The sequence below is a fragment of the Larimichthys crocea genome, chromosome XVII (genome assembly GCF_000972845.2).
Source record: "Larimichthys crocea isolate SSNF chromosome XVII, L_crocea_2.0, whole genome shotgun sequence".
Lineage (NCBI taxonomy): Eukaryota > Metazoa > Chordata > Actinopteri > Sciaenidae > Larimichthys > Larimichthys crocea.
In genome coordinates this window covers 11,269,879-11,288,905 of record NC_040027.1, presented here as the reverse complement: position 1 = coordinate 11,288,905, position 19,027 = coordinate 11,269,879, and the positions used below count along the sequence as shown (strand labels likewise).

Sequence of the window (19,027 nt, the reverse complement as noted above, 5' to 3'; positions counted from 1 at the left end):
TCTTCATCATCACGGGCACTCCCACAATGCACCGGGCTGCTGTATTAACATGGCGTCAGTGGTCGCTGTTTTGGGGCCGTGGGCTTTGACGAACATTATTTAGCGCAGAGACATGAAGGCAGCTCCGAGCCCGTCCGGACTCCACCGCACAGCTCCACAGTAAGCCAGGCCGAGCCGCTCCGCGCCGTGCCGGCCTCAGTCGTCCGTCTCCGCGCTTCATGAGTCGCCGCTGTGTGTTATTTATCTCCGTTAGCTCCGCCGGGCAGAGCGGGCTAACGGTCAGTTAGCTCGCGAGGACCGCTAACGGCAAAGTAACGGCTGAGGCGAAGAGTCACCGGGAAGTGAACGGGAGTCCGAACTACAGCACCGGGGACACGTTTGGGTTTTAATGGTGAGCTTTCCTTTCAGTCGATAATTTCTCCGCCTGCGTGCTTTCGTGTGTGTGTTTTGGAAGTTGGGCTAACGTGAAGTCTCGGTGTTGTTGTGTCGGAGTCTGTGTCTCGCTTCTCGGTTTCGTTTTTCGAGTAACTAAACCTAACACCAACCTCCAGGTTAACCCCAACCACGCATGTCTGCTACACCTAACACCACCTGAGTTCACTCCTAACACCACCTGAGTTCACTCCTAACACCACCTGAGTTCACTCCTAACACCACCTGAGTTCACTCCTAACACCGCCCGTGGAGAGGTAAAGGTGCAGCACACCACCGCTCTGTCCTCATCACTGTTTAATTAAGTCTCTACATCAGGAGTCCTCCACCTTTTGGACAGGGACATGTAATGATTTCTTTTTAAAATGTGTCATATTTCAAGCCTGGACTATGAAATCGTTTATATTTAATTTATTCAACTTTTATTTCACCTTTTTAACCTATTTATATACTAGGTTATTAGCCTATATGTGTTAATGATTGATAAAAAGTTGCATTATTATTATTATTATTATTATTATTGGTTATTAAATGTCCACTGATTAATCCGACTGTAGTGTAAATCCTTCAGCTATTTGTATTTTGGTGAAAATTGTCAATTATTAGACAATTACTAGATTCACAGAAGTCTCTCTTTGCAGTGACACAAAGTGGCAGAAACCTTGTGACATTTTTATTTATTTATTTACTAGGGCTTCAACTAAACAGTTCATTTCACGATCAATAAATTCATTATTTAGCCTATGCTTATAAAATGTAAAAAGAGATTCAGAAAAATAGCCGTCGCACATTTTAAAAGTGTTCAACTTTCTTTGTTTTGACAGACCAACAGGTCCAAAGGCTGAAGATATTCAGTTCACAGCGATGTGAAACTTATTGCATGTTTCCAAACTTAGACCGAAAAATGAAACTGAAACTTTTCTGCTTGATTAAACGACTTAACTGTTGTCATAAACTGGCTTTGACTATAATAATGGCTTCACTGTTTCAGCTCTACACTTTCTTTTATTTTTATAAATTGTGTCTAAGAATTGTGACAAATGATACTCAATACAATTTGCACTGTTGATAAAGTGGGAGACTATAAAATCAGTTACAATTCAAGCAAAAAGGCTGCTGCAGTTTTAACAAGAGAGTCTCACATCACACCTGTTAGTTTTAATTTTAGCTTTAGGATGACTGTATTTATAGACTGGCCCTCCACTACATATGATTCAGAGACATGTCCCTAGTAGAGCCTGTAAGTTCAAGTTGTGGACCTAAACTGTGGAAGGACGGGGGATATAAAGACTTTTTAGTGTCTGTTCAGGAACTCACTTTTTTCAAAGCTGTCTTTTGACCTAGAATCTGTTATTATTATCACTCCGCTGTCATTGTTTAGTAATGTACTGCAGAGCTGAAAGGATTCGTTAATGGACGGAAAGTTAATCTCCACCCATTTTAATAATCACTTAATTGTATCTCCCATTTAAGACATTGAGCAAACCTGTCAATCATTCTCTGTTTCCAGCCTTGGTTGTGAGATTTTTTTTGGTTTTTTTTGGGGGGGTAGTTGTAGCACAAGTCAGTCTCTAAAAGCTTCACTCAAATGAGGACAACCTCCTAACTTCAATTGTTAACAGTGAAAAGTAGCTAAAAGAATGTTATTTGTAATTCACATGGTAAAAATCATATTCTCAAAGTCAAAAGAGTCATATTCAAAGCTATTTTTAATAATATATTTAAAAGTTGCAGCAATGGTGAAACTAGACAACTTTTTCTGCTGTATTTGATCAGTTGCCCTTACCTGAATGGTAAAGCAGAATCATCTCCCTTTTTTGTCTAGACTTTAGGTGGCCTGCCTCCCTGGTCTTCCTCAGTGTGGTGTTGACTCCACCCGGGACAAGAGCAGCAGGACAGGAGGGATGGATGAGTCCAGAAGTCCAGTAAAATCAGGCAAACAGTCTCAGCCCAGAGGAGCCAAAGCTTTGTCCGGCGAGAAGTCAAATAAAGAGGCTCCTGCGCAGAGAGAGGGTACCAAGTCTGCACCCCGCAGACAAGAAAACGTCACTGCTGCAAAGGATGAACATAATATAGGAAACCGTGGGCAAGGCAAGACTTTCACAGACATCCCCCAGGATAAGAGGAGAGGACGGCCATCTAGGCTGACTAGACTGACTGGAAGAACGAGTTCTGGGGAGAGAGGGAAAGGAAAAGGGGCAAACTCGCAACAGCAGCAGCAGCTGTTGGCACAGGCTCCTGATTCCAGGGTGTCTCTTTCCACAGACAGTAGCCCCTCGGCAAACAGAGAGACCGGCTCTCCTGTAGTGCCCGGTACACCTGAGAAAGGTTTCTCAGTGCACGCTAAGAGTTCAACTCTAGCTTTAGCAAAGGAAAAGTCCCATGGTGAGTTTTTTTTTGCTGAGGTGATTGTGTCTCTTCCACCAAATGTATCTCTGATAAACTTATTTGTCTGTGTTGTTTGTAGGGGTGAAATCTGCTGCACTGATGCATCAGTCTGTTGAAGAGGGCAGAGAGGTGAGGCCCACTGTGGAGGAAGGGCCCCTGACTGAACAACAGCTGGGCCTCCGACAGGCAGAGGAGCGCCTCTACAGAGACTACATCCACCGACTGTTGAAAGTAAGGAACCAATCCCATCATGCCTGTTGTAAAATAAATGTATAGTTCAGCTCATCTTAGTTGCTGCCTGGGTCCAACCAGTGTAGAGTTGCACGATACCCACGGTATACACGGTACCCCGCGGTGCCAAATCATAACCGTCGCTACTATACTAGAAATTCTACACGACGGTACTACCGTGGATTACTATATTACCGGTGCCAGTCTCCGCTGCATAGCGGCTGCCTCTGCTCTCCTCCCGGCTTCTCACTGCATGCTACTCCTTTGTAAACAAACCAACATGGAACCGCAACCGAACTACACAGCTGCTGAATGATTGGCTGCCTATCATATCCCTGGACGTCACCAGTAACAGGCGTGTGACGTCCAGGGATATGATAGGCTGTTTCCGCACGCTGGGTCCTCCCGTCTGTTAGCTGATTGGCTGTTCGTGTGTTTCTGCCGGCAAGAACGAACTCCGCGAAGACAGCTCCGCTTCGATAGAAACTCGCTTCAAAACAAACAACAAGCTAAAGTTCTGTCTCGCCCAGACACGAGACAACACACTCACCATGGCAGAAGCACCGGGCCCGAGCAGCGAGTCTGTGGCAACACTAATTTTGCTTAAAAAACAAATGTCGTTGTTTCAAACTAACTTGTACAAATACATTGCAGTTTATAAAAATAATAATAATAAAAAAGGCTGCAGTATCGCGATAATACCCGGAACCGCAATACTTTGTCTGGTATAGTATCGTGGTTACTCATTTTAGTATCGTGACAACTCTAAACCAGTGTATATATCTGAAATTTGATACACTGAAAAATAGATTGATGGATAAATACATTTATTAACAACTGATCGAAGTCAAACCACACTATGTAGACATAAAACTTAGAGATCCACTTGTTGTATATCGATAGTTTATGGATATTTTAATGAGAGAGAAGAGGTGGACATAATTTAAAGAAATTTAAAGAAGGTAATTCATCTTTTTTCCTTTTTTTTTTTTTGTGGATGAACCAAATCAGACACAAATTATTTCCAGCAGAGTATTTTTATGTCATAAAACATGTCTGGAAGAGATTTTTAAACTTTTATAGAGTTAATTATAGCAATTGAGATGAATGCTATAAAGCCCAAAACTGGGTGAAACAAACAAAAAAAAAACCTGAGATCTAAGAAGTTTTAGAAGAGAAAAATGAGTTTAACAAGAGCTTATGGGTACTTAATGTTCCTGGTGCTTGGTAGAGATTAACAAGTTTACAATACTAACAGAGGTCCATTCTGTTAAAGCCAAAGTTCTCATACATCTGCTTTGTGTTAAAACAAAATTAAACGCTGATGCACTGAAGAAATATGTCTTATTTTGATGAATAAGGATAATGTTTTGCATTCTTCTATTCTCTTCTCTCCATAAAATCACGCCAGAGGGATTTGTTTGATTTTGACTCTCTGTGGCATGAGCCGCGTTGGCTAAAGGGACAGTTTAGGTTATTTGAGGAGCTGATTCATCAGTCAGTGTTTTACTTACAGTGGTCAGCATGAGAGGCAGATGGGAAGACCAGCGAAGAAGAAAAGCAACATACCGCTGTGGACAGGGGGAGCAACAAAACATATTTTAGATACCTAAAAAAAAAATCAATATCCGTCCAAGTGAAGACTATTTTCACTGCTTTACCTTGCTATCGGACAGCCCTTTCCAGCAGGAAACTAAAGCAGTTAATCGCTCTCTACAAAGCCACCAGACCTCGTTCACAAAAATAATTTTTTCCTTGTCGAACATGGGAGTTGATGGTGTACCGCTGCCCAAGAGCACAGATATAAACACTTCAGTTTTCCATCAGAAATGTCTATCTGATAGCAACACTACGCTGAAATACTAAAAATTTTTCGCAGCAGTACATTGCTTAGCTTCCATGCTGCTCCTCCAAACTGGGGGCGTGCCATCTGCTCTCTACTGTAGGTAATACACTGACTGTGGATAAATACATCCTGCACTTCAAATAATATACATTATTCCTCTAATGGTTGTGATTATGATCTGATGGAGGGCAGAGTGACAAATCCCCAATTCTCTGCCTGACAATCTGTATGAGAACATGCATTGATTCTGCCTCTCTTTGTTTTCACAGCAGTCCCCCGAGTACCCAAACTATCAATACTTATGCAAGCTCTGTTCGGTGCACATTGAGAACATTCAAGGAGCACACAAACACATCAAGGAGAAGAGACACAAGAAGAACATCATGGTATGGTCATTTTAAGCTTATGCTTTATTAATTCTCTTCTGAAGGAACACAAAAGTAAAGGTTTAGAATGAAAAGTGTTTCACATATTCTGGTTCTGGCGTTTCAGGAGAAGCAGGAGGAGAATGAGCTGCGTGCCCTGCCGCCGGCATCCGCTGCCCAGCTGAAGGCCGTTGACGCGGCCGTTCTTGAAACGGCGAGGCAGCACGGGATCTCAGAGGAGGACTTTGAGGTTCGGAAGGCCGTGGTCATCAGGATGGAGGAGATCATCAAGAGGCACCTTTCAGGTTGTATGCTGTGATGTCACTCAGTCTTGTTTGTATTTCCGTCTGCGAGTAGTGTACAAGTGTAACAAGAGGAAATTCCTTGAGAAACATCTGAATTTCAGGTACTGCTGAAATTAGATCTCAGTGTCAAATGCTGTCCAGTTTACAATACTGAGTGTGAATTATACTGTATATTTTCTAATATCTCTTCTTTGGTTTTACAGCTTGTGCTCTCCGTCTCTATGGTTCATGTCTTACCCGATTTGCCTTCAAAACAAGTGATATCAACATTGATGTCACCCATCCTTCCACAGTAAGTCCGCTTCTGCTTTTTCACAAAATAATGATGGATGTTCTCAAATGACCTAAAGATGACGCGCACACTCAACAAAAATATAAACAACACTTTTGTTTTTGCTGCACTTTCCTTTGCCAAGATAATCCATCCACCTTACAGGTGAGGCATATTAAGATGCTGATTAAACAGCATGACTATGACACAGGTGTTCTTTGCACTGTCACAATAAAATAACAGTTTGTGCAGTTTTATTTTATTTGAGAAAGGCATTTATTAACTACTGAGCTATGAATATTTAACACAATGCCACAGATACCAATTATTTTTTCACAGGAGGGAAATGTCATGACCAACCCCACTCTGCCACTGATTTGTTTACCCTCAAATTCCAACAAAGGCATGAGTACTAGCCAATCAGAGGCAGAGTAGGGCGAGAGGCGCTCACTAATACCAATATTAACAAAATTGTGTTAAAAATTTGAGAGAAATAAACTTTTTGTGTGCAGAGAAGTAGTCTTACATCTTTTATTTCAGCTCAACTAAAGTGTTGTGTTTATATTTTTGTTGCGTCTAAATCAGCAGTGACGTTTGGTCTGATTGTCTCGCTTTCTGTCGTTACTTTTGTTCGTTCAGATGACACAACCTGAGGTCCTGATTCAAGTGCTGGAAATCCTTAAGAACAGCCGTAAGTTATGCTTGGCTTATTATACAGTAAATGTTTTTCTTCAGTTGGGACAGGATTGATTAAAGTTTCCATAAACCCGTCCTGGAATTAATATCTTTGCTTTGATGGTTTGCGTTCTTGGAAACCCTATATCCGCTTTTGTCTTGGACCTCAGTAATGCTGCTCTGTGTAAAAGTCCTGCGATGAATTAGTGTTTGTGCAACTTACTCCAACGTATTTTTTTTTTTTCTTCTTCTCTAGCTGAATTTTCTGAGGTTGAGTCAGATTTTCATGCCAAAGTTCCAGCTGTGTTCTGTCGGGATGTTTGCAGGTGAGCATTTTTTAAAAGTGTATATGTAGTGTGATGTAGTTTCTTTGTGACTTTACATTGCTGAGCAAGAGCAGGAAACCTTTTATATGACTGCAACTTGTTTTCTTCAGATTATCTAGGAGAGCACAGAGTCAGCAGTGTTATATGATGTCTTATCTCTTATGTAACTGCACGTATCAACTCAGACATGACTGCCCATTGAGGCCTGCAATTTCAGCCTTAATTTACTGTCTGGATCCAACTTTACTCACCAGCAATTGCTGCCCCATTAGAAAGAGCAATACATTACATGTAATGACTTTTCTATAATATATGTGTGGTTTTTCATATGTTAACTGATTTATTTATTTATTTTTCCACATCTGTGTCTGTGCAGTGGTCTGATGTGTAAAGTGAGCGCAGGTAATGACGTTGCTTGTCTCACCACCAATCACCTGGCAGCGCTGGCTAAACTGGAGCCCAGATTGGTTCCGCTGGTGCTGGCCTTCCGCTACTGGGCGAGGGTAAGGCTGTGACTGATGGTTCCTTACGTTCCCCCAAGATCTCCTAATGGGATTTCAGTGTGTTCAGCTGTTCTTTTTTTCTGTGCATTGTCTGATGCAGGTTTGCATTTAAAAATGTGTTTACCTCAAGTCTGATAAATCCTGTTTGTTTGCCCTCTTTTACTAATTGGTATGCATAAGTGATACACATAATGTATCAGTTGCACAGTCTGAAATTAATAAACCAATACTGGATTTAAAAGCTTAAAATATATGCTTTGTAATAAATAAAGTGGCTCTTTCTCGGCACAAACAAGAAGCTACATAAGTATTTGTCCACATGATGAAAATGGGCAATTCTACTTAATGGACTTAATGTTTAGGCTTATAGCAAGAAAGGCTTTTATAAGTAAACAGATTCTTTTCAGTTTTACTGTTTGCATTAAGAATAAAATCAAGACTGACCGAAAGTGTTTTTTTCTCCATAGCTGTGTCACATCGACTGCCAGGCTGAAGGCGGCATCCCCTCGTACTCCTTCGCTCTCATGGTCATCTTCTTCCTGCAGCAGAGGAAAGAGCCCATCCTTCCTGTTTACCTGGGCCGCTGGGTAGGTGAAGTCTTTTACACTCTCACTGGAACAGAGTTGCTCCTCGTGCTCTCTCCTTAGCAGATGAACATCATTATTTTTCAATCTTTTTTTTTGTTGTTTATCAGTTTTACATTTATCAGCACATGCCTGAGCCCTGGCATACAGACTCAGAACCATGCCGCTCTTTATAACCATACATTAGTAATTATTACATTTAGCTTCTGGTAGTATATGTAAATGATTTAGTCTGATGTAATGATGGAATGACACATGTTGGATGTCTGCCATTTTATGTAATGATGACACACAGCCTTCATTTGCATTTTGTGTCATGTTTTGTGAAAAAGACTCCTACACACACATCTGTGTTGGCTAACAAATGTTGAACGATGATGTAAAAGTGTGTGTTTCTTATTGTAAGCAGTCATGTTAACCTAAGAAAAATAGACAGCTGAAAAATCATCTTTCCGCTGCCGTTAGAACGATCTCATTATTATTTTTTTTTTAGTACCATGCTGCATACATTTGCATAATAGAAGTTATGAATCATTAATTAATTAAAGATGTAAAATTCATATGAATATATAGAATGACCCATTTAATTAAGATTCCATACGTCATTTGTGGCATCAAAATGTTTTAAAATGAAGCATAAGGTGTATTTTAGAGCACAGCATTCACCACCAGGAAGAACTCTTCTTAGTGTAGGTGCAATGTTGGTGTGATTACAGGTTCACACCCAACAGTGATGTCACCAATCCCTATAACAACAATAATAATAACGTTTATTTGAGAGCACCTCTCATACAGAAATGCAGCTCAACATGTTTCACAACAAAGAAATCACATGCACCAAATGCTTCACATAAAACAGACATGATTGAAGTGCTCCTAAAGGCAAGTAGTTAATAAAAAAATATTTTATAAACTAAGCCCATGGCTTAGTATATAAAATCTAAAAGTCATAGTAAGCCGGTGCAGAACAGGTAAAACAGGACTGACGCGTTCTCTCCTCTTGGTTCTGGTTAACAGCCAAGGAGTTTTGAATGAGCTCTGTGTTTTTATTTCTGTGAGGCTGGTTAAAAAAGTATGTGATAGTGATCGCATCTGTAACATAATAAAAAATAAAAGCATGAGTTTTTCAGTATCCTTTTGATTTATGTATGGCCATAACTCGTGAGGAAAAAGATTTCTGACCTTGTTAATTTGGGATTGAAGCTGAACACCAGCATCACTGGAGTCACCTCTGCAGTTCAGCAGAGATCTTCAGGTGGTTTTAGGTTACAGAGTCTAATAATTTTCCTTTTACTCTACATGCAAAGTTTAAGAATGATCGGAATATATACAGAGTGAGTGTAGCAAGTGTAATGAGGGGAAGTGTGTCTGGAAGTGAGGCACAAAACTGCAGCGCTTGTCCTTTCTCTCAGCTCTTAACCCAATCACACTGAGGCTTTTGTTTTTTTGGATCGAGAGGCACGTTGATGTTGCTAGGCAACACAGACTCACCTGTCAGTCACTTGTGTGCTGCAAGGTACATGTGGTAACTATTTACAGCAGTGTTTAAAATCACAACATGACGACACGGTATAAAAACATGGATACGAGGAGCTGCAGGGTTAAACTGGCTTCACATTTTTTGCTCACTGCTACTTTCCCTCTGCTGCGTTTCCTCGTTCAGATCGAAGGCTTTGACGTGAAACGCGTGGATGAGTATCATCTAACTGGAATACAGCTGGACATGTTCGTCCGATGGGAGCGCAGACCTCCAAGCTCCACGGATGGACGAGGGGAGAACCGCAACGAAGCCAGAGGAGAGGGCAGATCCAAACCGGAGCAGAAAAAACCTGATGATGCACATTATTCAGACGGTTTGGTGAGTGTCACTACATCATACAAACATTTATAGAACAATTAAGATCTCGCGGTGTTGATATTCTTGCTTTGTCACCCTGGTTTTAACAACCCCTCTGTTACTTTTCCTTAAAGACACGCCTAACATTCGACTCAGTTAAAAGTGTGTCGCTGGGCCAGCTGTGGTTGGAGCTCTTACGTTTTTACACACTGGAGTTTGCTCTTGAAGAATACATCATCAGCATCCGCTTAAAGGAGCTCCTCTCTAGGGAAGTGAAGAACTGGCCACGTCGCAGGCTCGCTATTGAAGGTAATAGGCCATTGATCAATGAGCCTGTTTACGCAGTTTGACGTGTGTCTCGGGTAGTAATCCAATCACAAGTGGACAGCTTGCTCTTAGTAGGTGTGTTCACACTTGGCATTAGTGTCTCGGCATGTGTCTTGGGTGTTATTTCCTTGCTATACCACGTACACAATTTCACAATTCTCAGAATTGCACCATTTTTAAGGGGCGTTTGGGAATATTAGGAAATCAGTTGAAACAGACAGCATGTTCACAAACATCTGCTTCTTATCTTGGTAGGTAAGAAAGTCCAAACACTTTATTTGAATTACAGTAAACCAAATCAGTTTTGTGCGTACTTACAGGAAGTCAGTTCAGTAGGCGTCCCTTCGTGTGACCCATGATGCATCAGTTTGTATAATGCAAAAGATATGTGGTCAAATGAGTCCCGGACAACCTCAGCAAGTGTTATGAGTGATGTGTAAATCAGTCGTTGCTCAGATCTGATCACCCAAGATGTGTGACATCCTCTGTAAACAGGCTCTCTGCTGGAAAATTAGTCCTACATGTCTGAAAAAGTATCAGCAATTCACCCTGTGTTTCTTTTTCTTCTTCTTCTTCTTCTTCTTTTTAAAAAAAATTTTTTTATAGATCCTTTTGCCTTGAAGAGAAATGTTGCACGAAGCTTGAACAGCCAAATGGTGTTCGAGTACATCCAGGAGCGCTTCCGTACGGCTTACAAATACTTTGCTTGCCCCCAGAGAAGGGGCACCGGGGGGCGGCAGAGAAGCAAGAAGACAGGAAAGCTGAAATTTGAAGAGATCGAGAGGAAGGAGGCTGCATTTGCGAACAAGGAAGAAGACGACAGGAAAGATGGAAAAAGTCAAAGTGCTCAGAGGGGTCACCGGGGGCTGAAGAAGGACGACGAGCCTGACAGCGATGATGAAGATGGTTCAGATCCGTCCACAAGGAAGGACGAGAAAACTTTAGATGCCAGCCTCATGGACATGGTTCTAAATGAGGGGAGCAAACCTTCCTTCTCCCCCAATGGCCTGCTGGACAGTGACAAGGAGGGGGAGGAGGACGAAGAGGAAGAAGAGGAGGAAAGCAGCGTTTCAGATAAGGATGGACCCGTTGCATCAGAGGACCTGCACTATGTGTTTGATAAGATGATATTTACTGGTGGGAAGGTAATTATCATGAACACCATTCAACTTTGCATACTTCATTTTATTTTATGTGTTTTAATAGAGCATAGCATCAATAAGTAATTTAATCGACTCTACTATAAAAGTAATTATGTCACATTTCTCAGTGGTAAAATATCTTAAAAAAACTGAATTCTGTGTGACTGCTCGGCTCATTGCCCCACAGAAATAGTTAATCACAATGATGTTCTCTAACTAGTGTCCAACATTTTGTGTTGTTGTGTTGGTAAAGCTCATAATGGTCATTTCATTCATGCTCTTTGAACTTTTTCGTTCCAGCCTCCAACTGTTGTGTGCAGCATCTGCAAACGTGACGGTCACCTGAAGGACGAGTGTCCTGAAGACTTCAAGAAGATCGAGCTGAAGCCTCTGCCCCCTATGAACGACCGCTTCAGAGATATCCTTGATGGACTCTGCAAATTATGCTACTGTATGTATTCAATGTGAAATTGATTATTGAATTTGATCTCCTTTGACAGATGGTACCAAAAACTAAAAAAACATTTAAACCTATTCAAAAGTAAACTGCATTACATTTACTCTAAACTATAATACGACAGGAAGTCTGACCAGTGTTCCAAAATATTTAATAAAGGCAACAAATTCTCACATTTCTGAATCAGAACCATCAGATGTTTTTTTTCATGTTTGCCTGGAAAAAGGGCTAAACCGTAATTGGCAAGTATAATGCCTTCAACATTTATTTTAACTATTTGACTAATTGCAGTTTTGCATGACTGAGTTTCTGTTCTGCTGTTTGCAGATGAATTGTCACCAACTCATGCTGAGCAGCAGAAGAGGGAGCAGATCCTCGCCAGCCTGGAGAGGTTTATAAGGAAGGAGTATAATGGTGAGTATTAACTTCAAAACAACATTTTTTGTTATTGACCTGAGCCATTTATGTTTGTTCCTCAAATAAAGGGAGAACCAGGCTTTTCCACCCCCAGTATCCAAAATGTTTTAAGTCTTGTCAAGCCTTCCTGCTTTCTCCCCCTTTGCTTTGTTAATTTAGAAGTGTTGAGTTTCATTAACAGCAGTGTAACAGCGTGAGATTATAATAAGTAGAATCAAACAGAATTAATGAATCAGGTGGTTAAAGAGAAACTCAGCAACAGTGTGGTGAGTGTGACGTGACTGTTGTTTCTATATTTTAACCAGATTCTGAACAGACAGATTATTATTTGAGAAACCAGTTTTTATTTGACAGTTTCTGAGAATGATACAGAATGTGATAGAAATGTGAATTTCCTCCTCTGTGTGTGTTTGAATCCACAGATAAAGCTCAGCTCTGCTTGTTTGGCTCCTCCAAGAACGGCTTTGGCTTCCGTGACAGCGACCTTGATATCTGCATGACTCTGGAGGGTCATGATACTGCAGAGGTAGGTGGACTAAACACACAGACACACTCCTCTTTAATGCAACTCACGCTGCCTCAGTGGGACTGACATTTAGTGACCCCCTTTATCTGTTCACTGTTGCATTTAAAATTTTAAATCTCTTTGAACAGAAGCTGAACTGCAAGGAGATCATTGAAGGTCTTGCAAAAGTGTTGAAGAAACATGCAGGTGAATTAACGTTTCAGTAATGACCTCTCATCTATCTCTATCTCTGTGTCAAAGACTGAATCTTACTGTGATCCCTCCTTCTCCCCAACATCACAGGTCTGAGGAACATCTTGCCTATCACAACAGCTAAAGTGCCTATTGTGAAGTTTGAACACAGACAGAGCGGCCTGGAGGGAGACATTAGCCTTTATAACACCCTGGTGAGTGAATGGAGCTGCCTTATAAAGTGCTTAGACATACCTTTTTATTTATTGAAAGTGGTGAATAAACTTTGGACGGGTCGTCTCTGCAGGCTCAACACAACACCAGGATGCTGGCCACATATGCGGCACTGGATCCACGTGTGCAGTTCTTGGGATATACAATGAAAGTCTTTGCAAAGGTAAGTTGATAAATATCTCAAACAGTCCCACTTCACATAACCAGGACTTTCCCTGGGTAACATAACACCCATTTGAAGGTCTGATCTTTGCTGGCCTTCAGTTTAACATCTCAGATTGCAGTGATGCACAGATGTACTCCAGGACTCTGTGACATCACTGGTTGTGGTTACAGGTGCATGAAGCTGACACAGAGATGAAACAGGCTTGACGTGTTTAAGATTAAGAACTTACAGAAAATAGGATGTTTGCCAGAAACACCTGAAAACACTGCATCACTACTGTTGACGGTGTAACTAATCCGACTCTGTGCTCACAGCGCTGCGACATTGGGGATGCGTCCAGAGGAAGCCTCTCGTCTTATGCTTACATTCTGATGGTGCTCTACTTCCTGCAGCAGCGGCAGCCGCCAGTCATTCCCGTCCTGCAGGAGGTAACGGTCACTGATTAATGAACTAATGAGCTCTACCTGAAACACAAGAGTGCTTAGCTTTCAATGAAGGACAATGGATAACTCTGTATGATGTTTTTTTTGTTTTTTTTTGTAGATCTTTGATGGGACGACTGTTCCCCAGCGCATGGTAGATGGCTGGAATGCTTTCTTTTGTGATGACCTTGAGGATCTGGTGAGTTAAATGAAACAAAGTCAAACTATCCTGCATATCATACCCTCTGGGCTTCACATTGTACACAGCATCACAGCTTTTTTTTTAATAAGTGCTGTAGTCCAAATGTTGCTCCTGTCGCACATTTTCTGCTACTTTAAAATTAAATTGGTACTAAGTTTGTTTCTTCTGTTGTCGCAGCGTCGGCTTCTGCCAGACCTGCAGCCGAACACAGAGTCAGTGGGAGAGCTGTGGTTGGGACTCCTGCGCTTTTACACAGAAGAATTTGACTTCAAAGAGCACGTCATCAGCATCCGCCAAACGAAACGTCTCACCACCTTTGAGAAACAGTGGACCAGCAAATGCATCGCTATCGAAGGTGTCCACACAGACCTTCTCAGCCGTTTCCTTTACCTGCTTCTTAACCTCGCTTTGACTCACTCGTCTGTTCTTCCCCTCAGATCCCTTTGATTTGAATCATAACCTTGGTGCAGGAGTTTCTCGTAAAAGTAAGTGCTTTAGTCCAAAATACTTTTTTAACTTGAGGGCGTTATTGTGAAATTTGAAAACAACATAAGTCTGGGATTGTTGAGTCAGAGGTGTTTTTTTACTAAAGACATCTGCTTTCTGGCTTTTCTGACAGTTTTAATGTCACTTTGTGTTTTAAAAGATACATTTCTAATGATGTGATCTCAGCCGCCTCTAAGCCTGTGAAAAATGTTCCTCCTTTTGCTTTTTCTAGTGACCAACTTCATCATGAAGGCCTTCATCAATGGGAGAAAGTTGTTTGGAACTCCGTTCTACCCCGTCCCCGGCACTGAAGTGGTACGTTCCTCATGACTCATGAGGGTTTAAACATTTGAACGTCGTCTTCTCTGACCCCTGAGGGAACTCTTACTCGTTTAAAATATCTGCTGCTTCCTTCGTGCTCTGCTGCAGGACTACTTCTTTGACTCGAAGGTTTTGACGGACGGCGAGTTGGCGCCCAACGACAGGTGCTGCCGAATCTGCGGGAAGATTGGACATTACATGAAGGACTGTCCAAAGCGACGCAGGTTGTCCCCTCTTCATTCATCGAAATCTTTCTCTCGGCTCGGTAGAATTCCAAGAAAAACTAAAAGATACTCTTGTCGAGTAAAAAATATGTCATGAATTAATATTCACTTTTACTTTTGTGTTTCCTCAGTATGTAAAAAAAAGGACAAGTAAAACGTAGCAACATGGTCTTGATGTAGTTGCCAAGTGTCATTGCCGTCATACGGTAGCTGTGAAATGATACGATGGTGATAACACGAATAACAATAAAGAAAGAGGCTGTTGAATATCAACAAAAGATACGTGAGGGATACAGAAAGAGAAACAGGTGAACCTGTAGATCTCCTTACATCAAAGTGGAAGCAAAGAACAGGTGACAGTGGAGAGTTTATCAGAGAGAAGAAAAGACTTTAGAAACGAGTAGACCAGAGGCAGTAAGGGAAAAATACTTATTCCTGAAGCTCCAGGTGAGTCACATAGGTAAGTTAGGCTAACACTGTAAGCAGTTAATATAAAGTTACTGTATGTGTGTATGTGTGTAGTTGGAGGAAACCGAAGTCTGATATTTAGGAGAGCCTGTACCATTTGTAATTATTCTTAGCATGTATGTTTGCACCTTCATTTCTACGTTTATACTGACCGTATCAGTTTTATTCATCCTTTCTTGGTTGTGCCCTGAACCTTTTCTTTGCCAGGATTAAGAAGAAGGAAAACGACAAAGACGAGGACGTAAAAGAGGAGGAGCGCGAGCCGAAGGACCGACGTTGTTTCCAATGTGGAGACATGGGTCACGTACGGCGGGACTGTCCTGAGTACCGCCACCTCAAACAGAGGACAACCGGAGCGCCAGGTATCCACAGAATCTCTCACAGTTTCACTTTCTCAAAACTTCAACACAAGAACACAAACAAATATACATCGTAGTGTTTCTGTCAGTCTCATTGATTATTGTGCCGCTTTATGAACCCGTGGTTAACTCTCTTGATATGTAAATCAGGACACAACTAATGTTCAGACCTTTATAAAACTGGTTTTATGTTTCTTTGTTCTTCTTGCCCAGCTCCTCACATGGTACGAACTATAGTGAGCCAGTCCATCCCCATCCCCCAGGCAGCTGCAGACTGTCCTGGCAGGACCAGGCAGCCTTCTGAATGTGTGAGTACAATAGTGAATAAATTAATATTATAATGTATAAATAAAAGTCCAATTGTTGACTTACAATTCTTTCTTTCTTCTTCTCGTAGTCCGATAGTCGGCAGACTCCACCATACTCCCCACAGCCTACATCTGTCCCCCAGAGTTCGACCCAGTCCTCCAGTTCCCCTCAGCCCTCCCACAGTAAGACCAGTTCTGCTGGTCCTCCGAAGCAGCCTGCTCACCCCCAGGTTCCCCTGCCGCTCTTTAGCTTCCCGACCTCCCATCCAGGCCAGTACCACCCGGGGGCGCTCACCGCTCTGGGGCTACTTCCCTCCCACCAGCACCAATCTCACCACTCCCAGGGGCAGCCTCATCACCCAGTCCACATCCCTTCCACCTCCTGGCCAATCCACGGACCAGTCCTCACCACATCCTCTCCCACCGCCCCCTCCCCGCCCGGCCTGAAATTCACGCTGCGCTCAGCATCTGGGAACGGGAGTCCCACCGGCTCAGGGGGCAACCCCAGCCCCATGAACCTGAACGACCCCAGCATCATCTTCGCCCAGCCTGCGGGGAGACAGCTGGGCATTAGTGGGCCAGGACGGGAAGGACACTGGCACAACCACTTGGCACAACCTGGGTCACTCATGGGCAATGGCACTGTAGTCAAGTCAGGTATTCACTGGGTGATCTTTGGTGGCACCGTCTGTCTTCCTCTTTCTCTGTCTTTTAAATATAGTTTAATTCAGTTAGCAAATCATTTTTATTATTCTATCAAATGATTTTGGAGTTTGCGACACTAGTTCTTTGCCTTTTTTAGGCTTTATTATTAATTTATTTATGTATGTTTTGATCTTGTCTCTACAGAGTCCGGCCACCCAGCCCAGTTTGTAAGTGTGAACCAAGGCTCTCGGTTATGGGAGCACAATAAAGCACCACAGTACGCCCTGTCTCCATCCTGGCCCTACAGGATGCCCCAGAACTACATCCAGCAGGGCAACGGAGGCTACCAGCCCGGCAAACCTTTCGTGGCCCAAGGTCAGACATGATGAACACTGTTCTCACTGCTGCTGCTGAGAAAACTAAACCACAAGCTCTCCGTTTGTACTGACTTTGGGTTTTGTCTCTCCGTTCTTTCATCAGGTTCTGTGGTACATCCGAATCCAAACTTCCCACTGGTCCCACATGTCCGACATCAAGTTAATCTGAATTTCATCCAGCAGAAGAAGTGAAACTCACGTCTCGCGTCTTTTTAATTAGATTTATGGTCAGTAACATAACAAATCAAAAAAAAAAAATAATGTACTCTTTGCATCATTTGATCACAAGAATTTTTAAAATGAATTTTATCATTTTTGTACAGTTTTTATGTTTTATTTTTTGTCTCATTACATTGATTTGTGATACAAATGTCAAATATTTTAATACCCCCATTTTTGAGGGGGTCCAAAAAAGTGTTTTTATTTTATGTGTAAAGTAAGGAGGAAAAAATGTAAACCTTTATTTTTATTAGCTGTATTCATACTTTGCTTGCCACAAGATGAAGGCTTTGAATAGACGTTTGTTTTAAAAACAATCTAACATGTCACCCTAAGTATGTAGTGCCAAAAGCAGGGATAGCAAGAAAAAAGGGAAAAAATCTTAAATATAAAAAAAAAAGCTACAAAAAAAATAAAGAAAAAGCAAACAACTTTGTCGTGTCATGTGAGTTACTCCCTTCATGTTTGCCTTTTTGGGTCTGAGTTTGGCGAGTGACACATCTGTACTATTAGTGTTTGCTCGATGCATGGCTGTACGAACGCCCTGTTCACACCTGACATTAACCCACGTCTTGGGGTGATCCAGTCAAAGCTGGACAGCTCGAAGTATATAGTCACACATGACATTATTCTCAAGTGACTACTTGTGATCTCACTTTCCCACTTTATATGGACATAAACGCATCATTTCCAGATGTAATATGAATCATCCAGTTTCTATTGTGCTAAAAAAAATGGTTTGTTCTCCACCCATGACCTTCTTGCCCTTTGTTGTGGCTTCTGGTTGTTTTACATTCCAGTATGACTGCGTTGGTACAGGAGTATGACTCGGGTGATCAGCTGCGTAGGCGGTCTTAAATTACGGCCCAGGACAATTTACTAAAAAAAGGTCATCAGATGCGGACCAGATCACGTCAGAGCCGAATCTCAACATGTCTTGGGTGCATGCACACCTGTGCTTGGAGCTGTCCACTTGTGTTTGGATTACCCAAACCACATGTTGGTGTCAGGTGTAAACAGTCCCCAGGGGTGCTGGATAAAGTTCTGCCGGTCAGTCCTGATGCCAATTCTGTCTCAGTGGCCGGTCTGCAACAAAAACTATATAGCTAGTAGGAAGATGATGTCCCCATTCTTTCAATCATCATGATTGAGTACAACACCACACCTACATATCAGAGATGTGGAATCAGGTTACTGCTGTTTCCCAATCCTATGAACCACTTTTAGTTCTGCGATTGACACTAAAGTCTGACTTCTATACGACACGCCTGGTGTGTCGACAGTGCAAATGCGTGTTACAGTTTACATTCATCCCCAACTAATGTGGGTCCTTCAAGTACACACAAAACTGACACAGTACTAATAACTATTAACTCTTAATATGGTTGATTGACTGTACGTCCAATAACCTCTAACTACTGTTGCTGTTTCTTGTCTTATGTTCATAAGAGGCGGATCTCAGTGTCCTGTCCAGGACAGGGTCATATAGCACAGGGAAAAAAGAATAGCTTGTCAAAATGCGTGCCAAATGGATGTAGCGCAATAATCGTATACATGATATAGGATGATAAATCTTCTCTCACACACTAATTTCCGTCACCGCGTTATAATGAGTTATAGTCCTGTGAGCTGTGGCTAGATGAGCTTGGCTCTGGTTTCTTGCTGCATGTTGCCTCATCAATTCTCAGCGTGCTCAGATTCATGATAGTCATGAATATGCTTTGTCCTTGTTCAGCTCCGCTGAAGCTGCAGAGAGGTGAAAGTATATTTTAGTTCATGTGCACAGAGCGGAT

General features: G+C 42.0%; 2 protein-coding genes across 6 annotated transcripts in view; one reads left to right on the top strand and one right to left on the bottom strand.

The window, feature by feature from the left end:
- On the top strand, window positions 1-17,665 carry tut4 (terminal uridylyl transferase 4). 4 transcript variants are annotated; one of them, XM_027290100.1, is made up of 30 exons: window positions 9-391; window positions 2,258-2,817; window positions 2,900-3,051; window positions 5,167-5,283; window positions 5,390-5,567; window positions 5,771-5,859; window positions 6,478-6,529; window positions 6,770-6,839; window positions 7,216-7,342; window positions 7,810-7,929; window positions 9,590-9,784; window positions 9,898-10,072; window positions 10,697-11,235; window positions 11,533-11,683; window positions 12,017-12,103; window positions 12,529-12,632; window positions 12,761-12,818; window positions 12,915-13,018; window positions 13,111-13,200; window positions 13,518-13,631; window positions 13,747-13,824; window positions 14,005-14,182; window positions 14,265-14,312; window positions 14,546-14,628; window positions 14,743-14,858; window positions 15,534-15,688; window positions 15,899-15,993; window positions 16,083-16,176; window positions 16,843-17,013; window positions 17,119-17,665. In XM_027290100.1, exons 2-30 carry the CDS (start codon window positions 2,337-2,339, stop codon window positions 17,205-17,207), a joined length of 4,110 nt encoding a protein of 1,369 aa, XP_027145901.1. In that variant the 5' UTR covers window positions 9-391; window positions 2,258-2,336; the 3' UTR covers window positions 17,208-17,665. The 4 variants fall into 4 exon arrangements, with proteins under 4 accessions (XP_027145902.1, XP_027145901.1, XP_027145900.1 ...); XM_027290099.1 differs by having other exon boundaries at window positions 16,083-16,263; XM_010742639.3 differs by having other exon boundaries at window positions 16,083-16,650.
- Window positions 17,428-19,027, bottom strand: part of c23h1orf87 (chromosome 23 C1orf87 homolog) — a 33,313-nt gene continuing 31,713 nt past the window's right edge. For both annotated transcript variants that reach the window (XM_019273600.2, XM_019273599.2), the window contains exon 7: window positions 17,428-18,980. The gene's annotated coding sequence lies outside the window, so the exon portion shown is untranslated. The remainder of the gene's footprint in view (window positions 18,981-19,027) is intronic.